Raw genomic sequence first — 18,531 nt, 5'->3', positions numbered from 1 at the left:
AACCACAGAGATCAAACAAACCGCGCATTATATTATTGACATCCCACGTATCTGTTTAAAATTACAAAACACTTATTATCCAAACCCTCTGAATTCCTTCCTCTAAAATATGTTACAGCCAGGAGGGGGCAAACTCTAAAACTTGAATGAATCAGAAAGAAAGGGAGACAGGTATAGAGAGAGCAGGGTTGGGGTGGGGCATGAGCTAAGAGGAAGAGGAGAAGGGGCCGAGGGAGGAGTACTTCTTGTGCAACTTGCTGCGGAGAAGGCGGATCTTGGCGTCGACGCGGGCGGTGAATCCGATCTTGGTCTCCTGGCGGGCCTTGCTCCGCTCTCGGGTCCACATGTGTCGGTCTTCCACGTCCTTGCCAAAGTACTTGATCTCCTGAATTACGTGGTGGTCGAGGGGATTGATCAACCTCTGGAAGGAGATATGGGTCAGGTATGGCAGATTGCACGCCGCTGTCACCAGCAACGTTGCCGCCCAGTAGATGGGCGCTGGCGCCAGCGCCTCTGCCAAGATCCGGTAAGCATTGCGCGAGTAGAGTGGCGACAACGCTCCGTACCCCGCCAAGAACAAGTACCATGTTGCCACGCTCCCCCACACGAACAAGTGCTGGATCCAAGTGAAATGGCTCATGATCAGTGCAATCTGCATGTTCACTGCCCAGATTATGCAAGTGAACATGGTCGTCCCCACGGCCGCCATGTCCGCCGTCTGCCCCCCTTCCCTGAAGGCCTGGTCGTAGAACACGTTTATGCTCAAGAAGAAGATCACCAGCGAGCTGTATATCCCGTTCGCCATCCACCCCAGTATTCTGTACCAGTCGAAGAACAGGTTCTTCGGCCCCTGCTGGTACAGCGCTGGGAACTGCCAATTCTCACCTCTGTCAGGATCAACTTCTTCATTTTTTTAATTGTTATTGTTATTGGGATGGGATTCTGACCTGGAGGCAGACGTCGGAGGAGACGTCCTGCTCGAAGACGCCAAGAGAGATGACGGGGAGGGACGTAAGGATGACGTTGAAGAGGAGCATGTACCAGTCGTCGTAGACAGACTGGCCGGAGAAGCCCGTGTAGGCCTCGAAGTAGAAGAGGGTCAGCCCAAAGGCGATGTTCTTGTAGAAGAAGTAGCAGATCTTGCAGAAGAGGGAGGAAGTTGGTCAGAAGCCAAAAATGAATGGGGGGAAGTTTTGAGAGCATGGCATACCATCTGTGCGATCCTCTTGTAACACCAGTGCCCGTGGACGACGAGCAAGCGCTCGAGGAATCTGAACTGGGCGATCGAAAAGTCGCTTGCCATCACAGCCTGCATCAAACCAAGCAATCCCCATGTAAGAGCAAGCCAGCAAGCTCGGTAAGTGAAAGAAAGTGAGATAGATAGATAGACAGATAGAGATAGAAAGATAGATTTAAACATAGATAGAGAGATAGATATGTAGAATGATAGATAGATAGATAGATAGAGACAGAGAGATGGGTATATAGATTTTTAGATTATTACTTACCTGCATCCCCTCCACACCACTAATGCCGACACCAATGTCTGCCTCCTGGATCATGCCGACATCATTGGCACCGTCGCCTATGGCCAAGGTGGTCCTTCCTGTACCTTCCTTCACCAGCCGAGTCACCTGAACATCAAAAACGTCAAGAGATTTATTAAAGAAATAATGAAAACTGTTATTAAAAGAAATAAAAGAAAGTACCATCGCCTTCTGCTTCGGAGAGACTCGGCAGCAGATGACGGATGCACAGTCAACTGCCAGACTAAGAAAATCGTATCTCAAATCGTCTTCGAGGGCATAGCTCAAGGTCTTCCCATCGATTATCAGCGCGAACGCCGCATGCGGATCCTTCTCGAGCTTTATCATTTGGAGGGCGTTGGTGATCTGAAGAGAAACACTCTCCTTCACCACCTGATCAACCAGGGCGTTAAATTTTATTCTCTGCTGGAGATCAATATCTTGCGTAAAAGTTGGTACAAACTCTCGCTTTTAGCACTGTGGTAAACGCTCAAATTCTAACTTGGTATCAGTACAAAGGTTGCAGGTTGAGATACCCGAATCAAGAATTCTATCATAAACCGATTAAAATAAAAATAAAAAAATCTTTAAGATCCACTAGTTCACCTTCTTCGTATCCTGAGCCAAAGGATCTGGGGTCAACGTGGAAATGCAGATCTGCTTCATACCTTGTCGAAGCAGACTGCAAGCAAACCTGAGACGCGGCAGCAGGAGAGATTTCAGAAAAAAGACGCATGAAAAAAGAATTTAAAGGATTACGCAATCTCACCCTATGTTGATGGCTGTTTCCATCTTGTCACCGGTCAAAACCCAGATCTTTAACCCGGCTTGGGCCAGCTTATCAATGCACTGAGGGACCTAATCACGCGCCCAAGAAAACAGTTAGTAACACTCTAGTAACTAAAAGAAATATAAAGCAGAAATATAAGACAGACCCCTTTTTGTAGCTTGTCTTCTACACCGGTGGCGCCCACCAGAGTGAGATCCTTCTCCATCAAATCAGCCATGTTTTCCAAGAGAGCTTCTCTCTCAGGTCCAATGGCCGTCTTAGCTTTTACAAATTCTGCGTTCCACGAAGAATATTCCGATTCCTCCAGTTTCCTGTATGCGAGAGCCAACGTCCGCAGCCCGGCTTCCCCGTATTCATTTAGATGCTTGCTCGTCTCCCCCTCGTACATTCTCCCATTCTTCGACAGTCTTTCGAAAATGATGCTGAAGATTTCGCCCCAATAAAGTTAAATCGATGCATAAAAGAAATTAACCCACAAAAAAAAGGTCAAATTGAACCAGCAAGACCTGTCCGCTCCCTTGCACAGCAGAAGAATCTGACCCTCCTCGTCACTCAAGATCACTGACATTCGCTTTCTCTTGCTGCTAAATTCTAGAATATTCAGCACCTTAAATTCCCTGAAATTTTCAAAAAAAAAGGAAAAAACTTAGCAGAGAAAAATGAAATTTAAGAATAGAGATAAGACGAATTTTTAAGATAAATTTTAGAATAGAGATTTGCTATAAAAGTTCAGCAAGCCAGAACCTTGTCACCGGCTCTGATGATGGATATCTTTCTCTGAGAAAGACACTGGACTGTGTTCTTTTGCAAAACTCAAACCCAAATTCTCTTGCGGCAACAAGAAAAGCTCCTTCATCCGGCGACTCCGATTCATAATTAAACGAGCCGGTCTCTTCGTTGGGCTCGGGGATCGCCGTATGACATAGCGCAAGCACCCGGAAGAACATGAGGATGACGTCGGCATTGATCTCCGCCGTCCAATTTCCGTCCAAGAGGCGGTTGTCTTCAAAACTAAAACCCTTGACCGTTGATTTCCGGGCCTTGTCGATCTTGCAGGTTACACCGCTCTCTAACTCGATCTCAGAATTCCTAAACGCGCCGGACTCCCACGGATTTTGATTTCCACTGAGCCGTCCCTGCCCATTTGTCATTTCAGATGCCATCAGCTTGGCAGCAGCGATCTCCACTTCGCTAGAACCAACGCCATAGGACACCCCGGCGATGGAACACTTCAAGAAATCCATCTGATTGCAAGTTAAAGTTCCGGTTTTATCAGATAAGATCGTATCAACCTGCCCGAGCTCCTCATTCAGATTAGATGTTCTTGCTTGCGCGGGTTTCCCAATCTCCTCATCATACATCTGAATGTCTTGGTTGATGAACATGGCCTGGAGAACCTTGACAAGCTCGATCGAAACATAGAGAGAGATGGGCAGCAGATATCCGTAGAGGATGAGGGCAGTCACCAAATGAAATATTCCAGATAAAGCAGGCTGAGTGGGATCATATAAGTTGGTGGTGTTACCAGGTTGCATGTACCACCATTCCGGCATTCCATATTTCGTCTTGACTGCAAACCCAATTGAGCTGATCAAGGAAATGACAACAAGAAGAGTGAAGAGTATGTATATGATCTGATCCATTTTCTTTTCTATCCTGCTTCTCTTTGACGGGGAACTGGTTGCATTCTGCATGACCTTGCTGTCATGCCCGGTGAAGATGGCCACTCCAAAAACATAACTTGTGTTCCTGAGCTTCGAGTCTCTGAGAAGAATCTGGCTCGGATCAAGCGCAAAAACCAGCTGATCATACTCAAAATTACCCACGAAACTGTAAAGATTAGGGTTCGGATCTTCACAACGGATGATCGCGGAGAAATCCTGAAAAGCTTTGTCGTCTTCCAAGGATAACGTCGCCTCTAGGCATCTCTTCACCTTGAGATTTGTTTCACCGTCCAAATTCATGGTCTCAACGTAGCATATACCATCCTCATAGCTGGATGACAAGAGGAGCAAATCCGCGGGAAAGAACTGATCTTTCTCCACCTTCACAACATCCCCAACTCTGATCTTCTGCCACGGTTTATACCCAAAACTCCCGCCTCCTTTGTGGATGTTAACCTTTCGATTGTTCACTTTCATATCCTGTACAAACCTTCGCCAATCTTCCAATGCCTCTTTGGCCATGCTAAGGCCGACAACAAAGCAGAGAGGCGCAATCATGCTGACAGCGGAGAAGGGAGCCACAGGCGTGAGAGAAAGGATGGCGGCAAGAAGGAAGTAGATGTTGGCGACGCGGCGGAATTGCTCGAACAGAGCCTTGGGGAAGAAGGTGATTGCGTTGTACTTGGTCGTGGAGATGTAATTGGTGGGGTATCTGAAGGGCTTCTTGCGATGAACACGAGGCTGGTTGCAGTAGACCACGCGGGAGAATCCTGGGCCTTGGAGAGGCGGAGATATCTCGGGATCGAGAAGAACAGGCGGACGGATGCAAGAGAACGTATACAGTTTGCTCCATCTGAGTTTCTCTCTTCTTCTCGCTTGCCGCGCCATGATTCCTCCCCCTCTTTGAGCGATTTCTGCCCTCTTTGATCTGCAAAAAGAGATCTCGCAATCAGCCCCAAATAAGCCGTCCGAGGTCAAATCAACGGAAGAAATCAAAACCGGAGCAGATTGAAATTAAAATAAGATGAGAAGAAAAATGGATACCAACAATCAACATCAAGCGGAACGCGTGAGGGAATGCGACGTGAAGAAAGACGACGGATCCAGCTGAGAAATCAACCTTCCTTCATCGATTAGAAGATGAATGTGCCGATGAGAAAGCCATTCCTTCGATCGCGCTCGATCTCGCCTCTCTTCTCAAGATTTCAGCCCGCAAAGATCACGAATTCACAATGATCGAAAGAATCGCCTGCGACCGAAGAGATGAATGTCAAAATCGCGCAGAGAGAAAGAGAGAGAGGGAGAGGCCCTCCGTTGTAAACTACGCCTAGGGTTGGGCGTCACCGGCGCCGGACGACGAAATCCGGATGACGCGCCACGTGGCATAAATTATTTACCTAGATTCTCCTAAGTCGACGAACATGATCTTTGTCTCTACCCGAGCGAAGTGGAATATAATAACGAGGTGGCGGAAATAAAAAAATATATCAGAAAATAGTTTCGAGATTTCACCTGCGGTAACTTCACCGCACGTGGCGAGGTGGGCCTATTTGGGCCCAAAAGCGACAGAGTCAGCTCACCGACCCGCGTGGACAGCGGGGATCGGACGGTGGGTCCCATCCTTTTCTATCTCGAAATATCAAGACGGCAAATTGGGAAGATTCGAAGATTTCTATGAAAAGATCCCGCCGAGCAAAAATTCTTCTAAAATTTGGCTGGCGTCGCTCTCGCAAACACCCCCACTTGGCATGATTTCTTCATTTTTCTGGGTCAAGACTGGATTTTTCTGGCCCGCAGGCGGTTGAAGGCCAGCTCTTCTCTGCAAATTCGAATTTTCCCGAGGTTTAACTTTGGGAAATGAAAGAAATGACAGCCCCTTTGGTATCTTAGTCGCCAGGGTTGCGCTAGAAATAACGCTGCTAGAAGTAGGCTCCTTCTGCGGAAGTTTTTGCGTCTCAGAACTGGCCTTTGGAGTGGTGACCTGGACCCATCAGAGAAAAAAATAATTTTCTTTAAAAAAAAGATATATAAAATAAAATAATGCATGAATGTGAGAAATTAAAGTGATGTGCACCGTGGGAATCTTGTGGGAGAAGTGGCAGTTCTCTCCCCTGCTGCACCAGCCTTCGGAGGCAAAATTGTGACATGGGTACTTGGAAAGCTCGTGGTCAAATGGGCAGTCAACGCCTTTCAGGCATGTCCCCCGAACGAAGAATGTGCATGGCTGCAATAAACATAATCCCAGAAGATCGAATTTAAAACCATCGCATGAAATCCTTTTAAGTTTGCCAAAAATTGCACCGAAAATGCAAGGCTCATACCGTGTGTTTTGTATCGGGAATGAGGTCGTGTGAGAATTTGCAGGAATCCCCCTGAAAAAGAAATTAAATCCAATCAATATGCATCGGAAAACATAACCTCCGGATGAATATTGTAAAATTATTTGAAACAAAACTCAGACAGAAGGCGATCGTAGAATTCGTGGGAAAAGTATGCGTGAAAAGGTTTCTGACATTTCGAAAGATGTTTATTGAGGGGAATTCAAGAAGTCTCCTAGTTATAACCTCCGTGGAACACGGTTTTTTTTTAATTATAAGAATTTTTAAGAAGCATAAATAAATAGGAGGGAATACCTTCTGGCATCTCCCTTTCTGATAGAAATTGCATGGGACTACTTTTCTTGTCTTCGTTGTCATTTCCAGCTTCAGTCGTTTAACGCCCAGCTTCTTATTCATCTCTGCCCTCTTCCGTTTCTTAGTCAACTGCAGGACATCGCATTTAAAAAATACATTCAAATATTAATCTAATCAACATAATACCCAAATTAAAAAATGATCCATCATATTATCAGCCCAGAAGAAACCTTTTTTTTCTCCTTCCTGCTCTCTGTTAGTGGGCCTCTCTTTGTCTTCCCTCCATCTTTGGCAACCTGCAGAATGGGAAAATATGGTAACTTCGAGTGAAACTCACTCGGAGCTGGCGAAAGTAAAACGAAAAAAGAGGTTCTTGGTTTTACCTTCTTCTCAGATGTGATTCCCTCCCCTTGAATTTCGTCCTCCTTTGTGCATACTTGCTTCGAATTGAAGTTACTAGATGAAGCATGTTCATCCAAGTTGGCTGGCGACACAAGATCATCAATGACAGTTACTGGCTTACCATACATTTCTTCGAAATTGCTAGCTTCTCCTTTTGACGCTTCAATTTTCCTTGTATTAATCTGTGGGCAGAAAGCTGCTTGAGAAACGCTAATCTCTGCCATTGCGCTAGGCGAATTGGGCCTCAAGATATGTTCAACCTGTAGAACTCCTTCCGGAACTAACCCATTATCAACCGCAGGAAGAATTTCCAAGTCTGAAACCCCAAATTCTCCGGGAATTTCTCCTTCCTCAAATTCGGTCTCGCCATACAGATCAGGACTAGCGTCAAGTTTCCTCTGGATTAACTCCTCTGTCTCCGACGGAATCACGGATGAAGCGTGCGATAAACACTGTTCTTGGTTAGAACTGAATTCTCCAGTTTTGGGAGGGGGCATCGGCGGATCCCTCTCAGCTTTCTCAGTGAACAGACCATTGCTGTGGAATTTCCGGCAGTTGGACCCATAGACCGAGGTCTCCTCTCTGTGTTCTTCAACAAGAGCATGCGAGTTCAGGGGTTGTGAAGCTACGTCGGAAACCCTCAAATTAGCCGAATCTATTCCATTTCGCTCCTCCTCAATCCATCCCAGTTCATCAGGCAAGAAAAGATGATCAACAAATGAATTGCACGAATCAATATTCGGTTCCTGGTTCAAAATTTCTTCCAAACGCAAGTTTTTCTCGCCGTTCGCGTCATCAACCAAGAACGGGCAAGAAGCAAAGGGTTTTCCTAATCCATCGATAATCCCCGATTCAGAAGCAGAAGCCCCTTCTCGACTTGCGTTCTGCTCCTCCTGTTGCTCTAGACTGTTCTTTGCAGAAGACGGAGGAGGAGGTGCGTGGGAATTTACTTGGGCGCAGAGAGCGAACAATCGGAGAAGTTCACGGTAGGTGGCACTGTTCAGATGGTACCTGGGAAGACTGAAGCGAGGTCGAGACGAAGATCCTTCCATTTCTGTAGAGATTCGACAATCGATCTTCATTTTTGACGCCGAAGAGATTATATAAGCATATTAATGGGCCTGGTGTTCGCCCCAAATGAGCCCAATAAAAAATAACCCATGCTTCTCCTTAACTATACTTAGGTATATAATAATAAAAAAGACGATGGACGGAACGGGACGAATCTCCCCCGTCGCACGTCTATAATCATAGCATGGACGCGGACGAGACGGCTTTTTCGTCAAAACCTCGGGACGGGACGAAATCGTCCCGTCCCAACGTCCAGAATCATATCAGGGACACAGACGGGACGTTTTTTTCATCCTGGGACGATAAAACCATCCCGTCCGTGTCCCTGCACTAAAGGTACATATTCGATTATAAACTTGTAATCAAGATTGGACACTGAGGACCAGGGACCAGCCAGACCGGACTGAACCGGACCAGAACAGAAAGTAAATTATTAAATTTATTTTTAATATCTTTAAGTAAAATTCTAAAAGTCTTTCCCACTTACACTTCCCCCCTCCCACTCGCCCTCCCCATCTCCCATTTAGCTTCCAGGCCCCCCCTCATGCTCCCCCTTCCCCCTCCATATTCCCAAGATATATCACAAGATATATCAGTTGAACAATGCAACCATCGCCTTGACCACTTGCCTTACATCTTAGTTATAGTTCCGGAATCCACTCTCGAAGAAAAAAATGAGCATGGTCACGACTTTAGGAGGGAGGGGGGCATACATACTAAGTTTATATTCGGTTAGATTAAAGCATAAGGATTAATATTGCCATTAGGGAAATTATTTCTGACAAAGAATGTGATGAATTATAAGACTTATTATCTTAATGGATTTTATTATCTTGGAGATAACAAATTCATCATTTTATTTTATTAAAGAGCATTCGACATTAGGATGATGTAGTTGTGTTTGAAGGTTGCATCCAACAAGCCAGAGAGGTCTCTATTGAGCTTGTCATAGTGGGAACATATTGGACTGCCCACGGGCGCCCACTTGATGAATTGGAGCTCTTCTTCAGATGTGTACTGTAGTAACCCATTGCAACATCTTCCTACTCCTAAGGGTTTCTTCCTGCTCTATTAACATTGACAGCTCTCCATAAGGAAAGAGAAGTGTGGAGGGATAAAGACCTACAGTGGGAGATAGAAAGGGGAGGGGGTGTTCGGGGAAGAAGAGAAGGGAGGCAAAGGCTCATTATCCCGTGTCTAAAGCTGGTTATGTTATAGTCCACATAATTATCAACATGACTTTTCTACTTTGACTTTGACATTGGATAGTCAACTTGACCAGACCGTGACTGGACTAGGACTGAACAAGGCTGGACCAGAGCCGGACCAAACTGGTACCAGATGGGGGAAGTCAACCCGACTTGTACTAATTTGATAATATAACTTAATCTTGTTATACATACTTTCCTATCTGTTAAGTAAAATCCTAAGAAGTATTGTTAGGATTCAGAAAGATGAGAAGACTAGAATTTATCCTTCATGAAATGCTGAAATTTATCCTTCATTAATTGTTACTCTTAGCAGTCTCTTCTTTTACCTGAGAGCCATAAACATTCTTTTGACATGATTTATTTATTCCAAACTTCTGCAACTCAAAAGTTTTAGAGTGGTTGCAACTCAAACTGTTACTCATATTCGTTAGCATATTTTAAAAGACGGGATATTCTACATTGGAGCACGTGAAAATTAAATGCGAACCGAATCTCAAGTTACATGAAAGCTGATTAAACAAATCTTTCTCTTCCATTGCCAGAAGATGCCGATTGATACTATCGGCTCAGCCAAGTTGCCCAACAATGGCCTGCCCAAGTTACCAGACGACAGGCAGAGACAAGGGCAGAGAGAGAGCGAGAATAATTCTCGAGAAACAGATATATATATATCTTCAAATAGAAAGATAATCATGTAGAGAGAGAACTATTACTAGAGAGATAGTCATTGAAGTAGATTAATAGATGCACAGAAAGATATAGCTGTATATCAAGAGAAAGAGAGAGATATAGGTCTGAGGTTTCCAGTCTACCATATCCACCGGGCTCGTGAGGCATGATCCCCAACATTGAAGCTATTTTATTTGGCACGAGACGTGAGGTTTCAAGGCCGATCACGCTCGCCACCAGCGAAACATCGAACAGCGGAGACGGTGAACACAAAGAAGAACACCCGAGAGAGATAGAGAAATGAGCGCAAACCACAGCGATAGCCGTAGACAGCCAGTGTAACAGCGAGAAAAGATAAAAGGCTTACGGCCAAAGAGCCCCCACCTGAGCAAGCTTGGGCACCAGCTCGCCGGTGAGGTGAAGTCCCATTAAACTCTCCAACCCACCAACGAGCTCCCCCCCGATGAAAACAACGGGGGACACAGCTCCGGAGACGAACAGAGACTCCGTCGCCATCGCACCGTCGATCTCATCCTCCTCCAATTCTATCACCGTTGGATGCACGCCGAGGTTCGCTAATAGCCGCTTCATCACATGACACATACAGCACGACGAACGGCTGAAGATAACAATCGGGTTCTCCCCAATCAGCCGTCTGATCCGCGTTTCCAGCGTCTCCGCCGCGTCGATAGATAACGCCGTCGCGACGGCGCCGGCAGGCCTACATCTGACCTCCTCCATCGCCGCCGTTCCCGTTCCGTTTCTTCCCCGAGGAGCTCAAATAGAGCAGCGCTCGGCTGAAATGGCGGATAGTGCGAAGCAGCGAGGCGCTCGTAGAGGACTCAGTGGGAGGACGGTGGCTGTTCGACTGTACACTACGCTAGTATGACGTCCTCCGTAAAGCCGGCCGACGCTGGCGTCACCTGCTCAGCGCTCATTACTTCCTTACTGTGCAGTATGAAAGACGTCGCACGCTAGAAAGAAAGATAAGTAGATAACCCGATCGCTCGATTCGTAGACAGAAAGATGTGTTTGGAGAGATAGATCGATACTGTGCAACACGTTGCCCAAATGAGGCACACATTGAAAATAGTTGATAGACGGAGAGATGGATATAGAGAGAGAGATGAGAAATGAGTGATTGTCGTAGGAAATCCCAGATGTGAGATGGATCAAAGATGAGGAACGGAGTCTCTGATCATCCGCCATGACGTAGTCCTGTCCGGCGCATGGAAATAAAGATCCACGCGTCACGTGCTTCATCTTTAATTATTCGGAAGCGTTTCCCTGTTGGGTATTCAACGCTCGCTATTCCCTCTGCCACAACTGTTTTTGAATTAAACAGTGGCTTGGATTCGAATATTTCATGCTGCATTCGTGACATCACTTCGCCGAGTCCCTTCGAGCATCAGCCGTCGGAGATCGGACGGTCAGTATTTCTCTTTTTTTGGAGGTTCGATCAGACGACGTTTGCCCTTGAAGATGGACCGCCAATTTCAGAAGCCCAGTGTTGAGCTAGTGACGAATGATGACAGATGGTGCGCCATCTGATGTCACTTCGCCAGCAGATCATGTCACTCTCCTACGTTGTTTTTTTGATACGGAAGTAGTATTCTAGTTGACCGCAATAATCCGATGAGAGTGGGTCGGCGGTTGGAGAATTTTCGACGTGACAGTAGAACCCAACGTTCATTGGTAAATCCTCTGACTGCAAGTAAAACATGTCACGCAGGATGGATAACATTTCTAATTATTAATTAAAATTTAAGAATATCCAGTTGCAGTTTTAAGCGCTCTCTCTCTCACTCACTCACTCACTCTCTCTCTCTCTCTCTCTCTCTCACTCACTCACTCACTCACTCACTCTCTCTCTCTCTCTCTCTGTCTCTATCTACCAATCTATCTCTCTGTCTCTATCTACCTATTTATCTCTCTCTGTCTCTATCTACCAATCTATCTCTCTGTCTCTATCTACCTATTTATCTCTCTCTGTCTCTATCTGCCAATCTATCTCTCTGTCTCTATCTACCTATTTATCTCTCTCTGTCTCTATCTACCTACCCTACCTATCTTTCTATCTATCTCTATCTCTCTCTCTCTGACTCTCTATCTATCTATCTATCGATCCATCGATCTATCTCTCTCTCTCTCTCTGGCTCTCTATCTATCTATCTATCTATCTATCTATCTATCTATCTATCTATCTATCTATCTATCTCTATCTCTCTCTCTGACTATCTATCTATATCTGTGTCTCTCTCTGTCTATCTATCTCCGTGAGTGTATCTCTCTCTTTCTATTTATCCTTTTCTGTTTCTCTCTATCTCTCTATCTACTTATTTTCTCTCTCTATCTATCTCTCTATCTCTCCGTCTTTCTCTCCATCTATCTATCTATTTATCTATCTCTCCGTCTCTCTCTCTATCTATCTATCTATCTATCTATCTATCTCTCCGTGTCGCTCTCTCTATCTGTCTATCTCTCCGTCTCTCTCTCTCTCTCTATATCTATATATATATATATATATAGATATCTGTATTTCTTTTTCTCTCGCTATCTATCTATCTCCCTGTGTTTCTCTCTTTCTTTCTATCTATCTATCTCTCTGTGTCTCTCGCTTTCTCTCTATATATCTATCTCTCTGTGCCACTCTCTATCTATCTATCTCGCTAAACTGAGAACTGGTAGCTCTTTGACAATGCCTAGGACTCTGGAGAGATGTAGGGTTCTCGGTCGGCCAAGTCCTAGGTTTTTTTCTTGGCTCTCTTCTCCGCTGACTCTTCTTCGGGTTTCTCTGGCGCTACTGTAGCAACAACTTCTCTTGGAATGAAGTGAGTCAGCGGCGAATTTAATTCCATTGTCTATATTCATGCCCTCATGCAAGTTGAAAACCCCACTAATCGTGAGAGAGAAGGAAAGAGAACATAGACAGACAGAGAGAACACAAACCGAGATAGAGAATAGCGAGAAAGAACACGGCACAGATAGAGAGAGAACAGAGAGATAGCGAATACAGGCAGACAGAGAGAGAGAACAAAGACACAGCAAGAAATTGAGAAAATAAAAAGAGAGAGGGAACAGACAGACAGAGAGAACACTGAGAGAGAGAGAGAGAGAAACACACAGAGTGGGAGAGAGAGAGAGCAGAATGTGAGAACGAGAGAGAGAGAGAGAACACAGACAGAATAAGAAAGAGAGAGCTTTTACAAAGTGAGAAAGAGAGAGAGAGAGAGAGCACAGACAGAGTGAGAAAGAGAGAGAGAGCACTTATAGAGTGAGAAAGAAAGAGGGAGCACGGACAGAATGAGACAGAGAGAACACAGACAGAGTGAGAAAGAGAGAGAGAGAGCACAGACAGAGTGAGAAAGAGAGAGAGAGCACTTATAGAGTGAGAAAGAAAGAGGGAGCACGGACAGAATGAGACAGAGAGAACACAGACAGAGTGAGAAAGAGAGAGAGAGAGCACAGACAGAGTGAGAAAGAGAGAGAGCACAGACAGAGTGAGAAAGAGAGAGAGAGCACTTATAGAGTGAGAAAGAAAGAGGGAGCACAGACAGAATGAGACAGAGAGAACACAGACAGAGTGAGAAAGAGAGAGAGAGAGGACAGACAGAGAGAGAGAGAGAGAGAGCACAGACAGAGAGAGAAAGAGAGAGAGAGAGCACTTATAGAGTGAGAAAGAAAGAGGGAGCACAGACAGAGTGAGACAGAGAGAACACAGACAGAGTGAGAAAGAGAGAGAGACCACAGACAGAGTGAGAAAGAGAGAGAGAGCACAGACAGAGTGAGAAAGAGAGAGAGAGAGCACTTATAGAGTGAGAAAGAAAGAGGGAGCACAGACAGAGTGAGACAGAGAGAACACAGACAGAGTGAGAAAGAGAGAGAGCACAGACAGAGTGAGAAAGAGAGAGAGCACAGACAGAGTGAGAAAGAGAGAGAGAGCACAGACAGAGTGAGAGAGAGAGAGAGAGAGAGAGAGAGAGAGAGAGAGACAGAGCACTTATAGAGTGAGAAAGAAAGAGGGAGCACAGACAGAGCGAGACAGAGAGAACACAGACAGAGAGAGAAAGAGAGAGAGAGCACAGACAGAGTGAGAGAGAGAGAGCACAGACGTAGTGAGAAAGAGAGAGAGAGCACAGACAGAGTGAGAAAGAGAGAGAGAGAGAGAGAGCGAAAAAGGAGAGAAAGAAAACAGAGACAGAGAGAGAGAGAGAGAGAGAGAGAGAGAGAGAGAGAGAGAGAGAGAGAGACAGAGCACTTATAGAGTGAGAAAGAAAGAGGGAGCACAGACAGAGCGAGACAGAGAGAACACAGACAGAGTGAGAAAGAGAGAGAGAGCACAGACAGAGTGAGAGAGAGAGAGAGAGAGCACAGACAGAGAGAGAGAGAGAGAGAGCGCACACAGAGAGAGAGAGAGAGAGAGCGCGGAGAGAGAGAGAGAGAGAGAGAGAGCACAGACAGAGAGAGAGAGAGAGAGCACAGACAGAGTGAGAAAGAGAGAGAGAGAGAGAGCACATTCAGAGTGAGAAAGAGAAAGAGATAGAGAGAACAGCAAGAGTGAGAAAGAGAAAGAGATAGAGAAAACACAGAGAGAGAGAGAGAACAGACAAAGTAGAGAAAGAGAGAGAGAGAACAGACAAAGTAGAGAAAGAGAGAGAGAGCACAAACAAAGTAGAGAGAGAGAGCACAGCAACAGTGAGGAAGAGAGAGAGAGCATAGACAAAGTGGAGAAAGAGAGAGAGCGCAGACAAAGTAGAGAGAAAGAGAGCACAGACAAAGTAGAGAGAGAGCACAGAAAGAGTGAGGAAGAGAGAGAGAGCACAGACAAAGTCGAGAGAGAGCACAGCAAGAGTGAGGAAGAGAGAGAGAGAGAGAGAGAGAGAGAGAGAGAGAGAGAGAGACAGAGCACTTATAGAGTGAGAAAGAAAGAGGGAGCACAGACAGAGCGAGACAGAGAGAACACAGACAGAGTGAGAAAGAGAGAGAGAGCACAGACAGAGTGAGAGAGAGAGAGAGAGAGCACAGACGTAGTGAGAAAGAGAGAGAGCACAGACAGAGTGAGAAAGAGAGAGAGCACGGATAGAGTGAGAAAGAGAGAGAGAGAGCACAGATAGAGTGAGAAAGAGAGAGAGCACAGACAGAGTGAGAGAGAGAGAGCACAGACAGAGTGAGAAAGAGAGAGAGAGAGAGAGCACATTCAGAGTGAGAAAGAGAAAGAGATAGAGAGAACAGCAAGAGTGAGAAAGAGAAAGAGATAGAGAAAACACAGAGAGAGAGAGAGAACAGACAAAGTAGAGAAAGAGAGAGAGAGAACAGACAAAGTAGAGAAAGAGAGAGAGAGCACAAACAAAGTAGAGAGAGAGAGCACAGCAACAGTGAGGAAGAGAGAGAGAGCATAGACAAAGTGGAGAAAGAGAGAGAGAGCGCAGACAAAGTAGAGAGAAAGAGAGCACAGACAAAGTAGAGAGAGAGCACAGAAAGAGTGAGGAAGAGAGAGAGAGCACAGACAAAGTCGAGAGAGAGCACAGCAAGAGTGAGGAAGAGAGAGAGAGAGAGAGCAAGAGAGAGGAAGAGAGAGAGAGAGAGAGAGAGAGAGAGAGAGAGAGAGAGAGACAGAGCACTTATAGAGTGAGAAAGAAAGAGGGAGCACAGACAGAGCGAGACAGAGAGAACACAGACAGAGTGAGAAAGAGAGAGAGAGCACAGACAGAGTGAGAGAGAGAGAGAGAGCACAGACGTAGTGAGAAAGAGAGAGAGCACAGACAGAGTGAGAAAGAGAGAGAGCACGGAGAGAGAGAGAGAGAGAGAGAGAGAGCAGAGAGAGAGAGAGAGAGAGAGAGAGCACAGACAGAGGGAGAGAGAGAGAGCACAGACAGAGTGAGAGAGAGAGAGAGAGAGAGAGCACATGCAGAGAGAGAAAGAGAAAGAGAGAGAGAGAACAGCAAGAGAGAGAAAGAGAGAGAGAGAGAGAAAACACAGAGAGAGAGAGAGAGCAGACAAAGTAGAGAAAGAGAGAGAGAGAACAGGCAAAGTAGAGAAAGAGAGAGAGAGCACAAACAAAGTAGAGAGAGAGCACAGCAACAGTGAGGAAGAGAGAGAGAGCATAGACAAAGTGGAGAAAGAGAGAGAGAGCGCAGACAAAGTAGAGAGAAAGAGAGCACAGACAAAGTAGAGAGAGAGCACAGAAAGAGTGAGGAAGAGAGAGAGAGCACAGACAAAGTCGAGAGAGAGCACAGCAAGAGTGAGGAAGAGAGAGAGAGAGAGAGAGAGAGAGAGAGAGAGAGAGAGACAGAGCACATATAGAGAGAGAAAGAGAGAGGGAGCACAGACAGAGAGAGAGAGAGAGAACACAGACAGAGAGAGAGAGAGAGAGAGAACACAGAGAGAGAGAGAGAGAGAGAGAGAGCACAGACGTAGTGAGAAAGAGAGAGAGCACAGACAGAGTGAGAAAGAGAGAGAGCACGGATAGAGTGAGAAAGAGAGAGAGAGAGCACAGATAGAGTGAGAAAGAGAGAGAGCACAGACAGAGTGAGAGAGAGAGAGCACAGACAGAGTGAGAAAGAGAGAGAGAGAGAGAGCACATTCAGAGTGAGAAAGAGAAAGAGATAGAGAGAACAGCAAGAGTGAGAAAGAGAAAGAGATAGAGAAAACACAGAGAGAGAGAGAGAACAGACAAAGTAGAGAAAGAGAGAGAGAGAACAGACAAAGTAGAGAAAGAGAGAGAGAGCACAAACAAAGTAGAGAGAGAGAGCACAGCAACAGTGAGGAAGAGAGAGAGAGCATAGACAAAGTGGAGAAAGAGAGAGAGAGCGCAGACAAAGTAGAGAGAAAGAGAGCACAGACAAAGTAGAGAGAGAGCACAGAAAGAGTGAGGAAGAGAGAGAGAGCACAGACAAAGTCGAGAGAGAGCACAGCAAGAGTGAGGAAGAGAGAGAGAGAGAGAGAGAGAGAGAGAGAGAGAGAGAGAGACAGAGCACTTATAGAGTGAGAAAGAAAGAGGGAGCACAGACAGAGCGAGACAGAGAGAACACAGACAGAGAGAGAAAGAGAGAGAGCATAGACAGAGGGAGTGAGGGAGAGAGAGCACAGACAGAGTGAGAAAGAGAGAGAGAGCACAGACAGAGTGAGAAAGAGAGAGAGAGCACGGAAAGAGAAAGAAAGAGAGAGAGAACAAAAAGAGAGAGAGAGAGAGAGAGAGCACAGACAGAGTGAGAGAGAGAGAGCACAGACAGAGTGAGAAAGAGAGAGAGAGAGAGAGCACATTCAGAGTGAGAAAGAGAAAGAGATAGAGAGAACAGCAAGAGTGAGAAAGAGAAAGAGATAGAGAAAACACAGAGAGAGAGAGAGAGAACAGACAAAGTAGAGAAAGAGAGAGAGAGAGAACAGACAAAGTAGAGAAAGAGAGAGAGAGCACAAACAAAGTAGAGAGAGAGAGCACAGCAACAGTGAGGAAGAGAGAGAGAGCATAGACAAAGTGGAGAAAGAGAGAGAGAGCGCAGACAAAGTAGAGAGAAAGAGAGCACAGACAAAGTAGAGAGAGAGCACAGAAAGAGTGAGGAAGAGAGAGAGAGCACAGACAAAGTCGAGAGAGAGCACAGCAAGAGTGAGGAAGAGAGAGAGAGAGAGAGAGAGAGAGAGAGAGAGAGAGAGAGAGAGAGAGAGAGAGAGAGAGAGAGAGAGAGAGAGAGAGAGACAGAGCACTTATAGAGTGAGAAAGAAAGAGGGAGCACAGACAGAGCGAGACAGAGAGAACACAGACAGAGAGAGAAAGAGAGAGAGAGCACAGACAGAGTGAGAGAGAGAGAGAGAGAGCACAGACGTAGTGAGAAAGAGAGAGAGCACAGACAGAGTGAGAAAGAGAGAGAGCACGGATAGAGTGAGAAAGAGAGAGAGAGAGCACAGATAGAGTGAGAAAGAGAGAGAGCACAGACAGAGTGAGAGAGAGAGAGCACAGACAGAGTGAGAAAGAGAGAGAGAGAGAGCACATTCAGAGTGAGAAAGAGAAAGAGATAGAGAGAACAGCAAGAGTGAGAAAGAGAAAGAGATAGAGAAAACACAGAGAGAGAGAGAGAACAGACAAAGTAGAGAAAGAGAGAGAGAGAACAGACAAAGTAGAGAAAGAGAGAGAGAGCACAAACAAAGTAGAGAGAGAGAGCACAGCAACAGTGAGGAAGAGAGAGAGAGCATAGACAAAGTGGAGAAAGAGAGAGAGAGCGCAGACAAAGTAGAGAGAAAGAGAGCACAGACAAAGTAGAGAGAGAGCACAGAAAGAGTGAGGAAGAGAGAGAGAGCACAGACAAAGTCGAGAGAGAGCACAGCAAGAGTGAGGAAGAGAGAGAGAGAGAGAGAGAGAGAGAGAGAGAGAGAGAGAGAGAGAGAGAGAGAGAAAGAGAGGACAGCAAGAGTGAGGAAGAGAGAGAGAGAGAAAAAGAGAGCACAGCAAGAGTGAGGAAGAGAGAGCACAAACAGAGAGACAAAAAGAGAGAGAGAGCACTTAAAGAGTGAGAAAGAGAGATATATATAGAGAGAGAGAGCACAGACAGATTGAGAGAGAGAGTGAGAGAG

At 45.8% G+C, this 18,531-nt stretch overlaps 3 protein-coding genes across 5 annotated transcripts; all 3 read right to left on the bottom strand.

Annotated features, from left to right (window-relative positions):
* Positions 1-11: 11 nt before the first annotated feature.
* LOC144703652 (putative phospholipid-transporting ATPase 5) lies at positions 12-5,269 on the bottom strand. Of its 3 annotated transcripts, none has more exons than XM_078575880.1 (11): positions 5,101-5,269; positions 3,061-4,908; positions 2,823-2,933; positions 2,462-2,738; positions 2,296-2,384; positions 2,133-2,220; positions 1,710-1,919; positions 1,509-1,634; positions 1,211-1,309; positions 948-1,139; positions 12-871 (listed from the first exon to the last, which is right to left on the bottom strand). In XM_078575880.1, exons 2-11 carry the CDS (start codon positions 4,866-4,868, stop codon positions 206-208), a joined length of 3,666 nt encoding a protein of 1,221 aa, XP_078432006.1. In that variant the 5' UTR covers positions 4,869-4,908; positions 5,101-5,269; the 3' UTR covers positions 12-205. The 3 variants fall into 3 exon arrangements, with proteins under 3 accessions (XP_078432006.1, XP_078432005.1, XP_078432004.1); XM_078575879.1 differs by having other exon boundaries at positions 5,029-5,212; XM_078575878.1 differs by having other exon boundaries at positions 5,025-5,211.
* EMB1789 (CCCH-type zinc finger family protein) lies at positions 5,103-8,101 on the bottom strand. Its single transcript, XM_078575881.1, has 7 exons — positions 6,997-8,101; positions 6,844-6,909; positions 6,614-6,742; positions 6,302-6,352; positions 6,055-6,204; positions 5,493-5,961; positions 5,103-5,229 (listed from the first exon to the last, which is right to left on the bottom strand). Exons 1-6 carry the CDS (start codon positions 8,095-8,097, stop codon positions 5,653-5,655), a joined length of 1,806 nt encoding a protein of 601 aa, XP_078432007.1. The 5' UTR covers positions 8,098-8,101; the 3' UTR covers positions 5,103-5,229; positions 5,493-5,652.
* Positions 8,102-10,133: 2,032 nt separating this feature from the next.
* Positions 10,134-10,960, bottom strand: LOC144703074 (glutaredoxin-C6-like). Its single transcript, XM_078575155.1, has one exon. The coding sequence runs from the start codon at positions 10,705-10,707 to the stop codon at positions 10,330-10,332; it is 378 nt and encodes a 125-aa protein (XP_078431281.1). The 5' UTR covers positions 10,708-10,960; the 3' UTR covers positions 10,134-10,329.
* Between the last annotated feature and the right edge of the window lie 7,571 nt (positions 10,961-18,531).

This window comes from Wolffia australiana, chromosome 5, assembly GCF_029677425.1.
Source record: "Wolffia australiana isolate 7733 chromosome 5, ASM2967742v1".
Lineage (NCBI taxonomy): Eukaryota > Viridiplantae > Streptophyta > Magnoliopsida > Alismatales > Araceae > Wolffia > Wolffia australiana.
The sequence above is the reverse complement of the archived record's forward strand: the minus strand, read 5'-3'. Positions and strand labels throughout refer to the sequence as shown.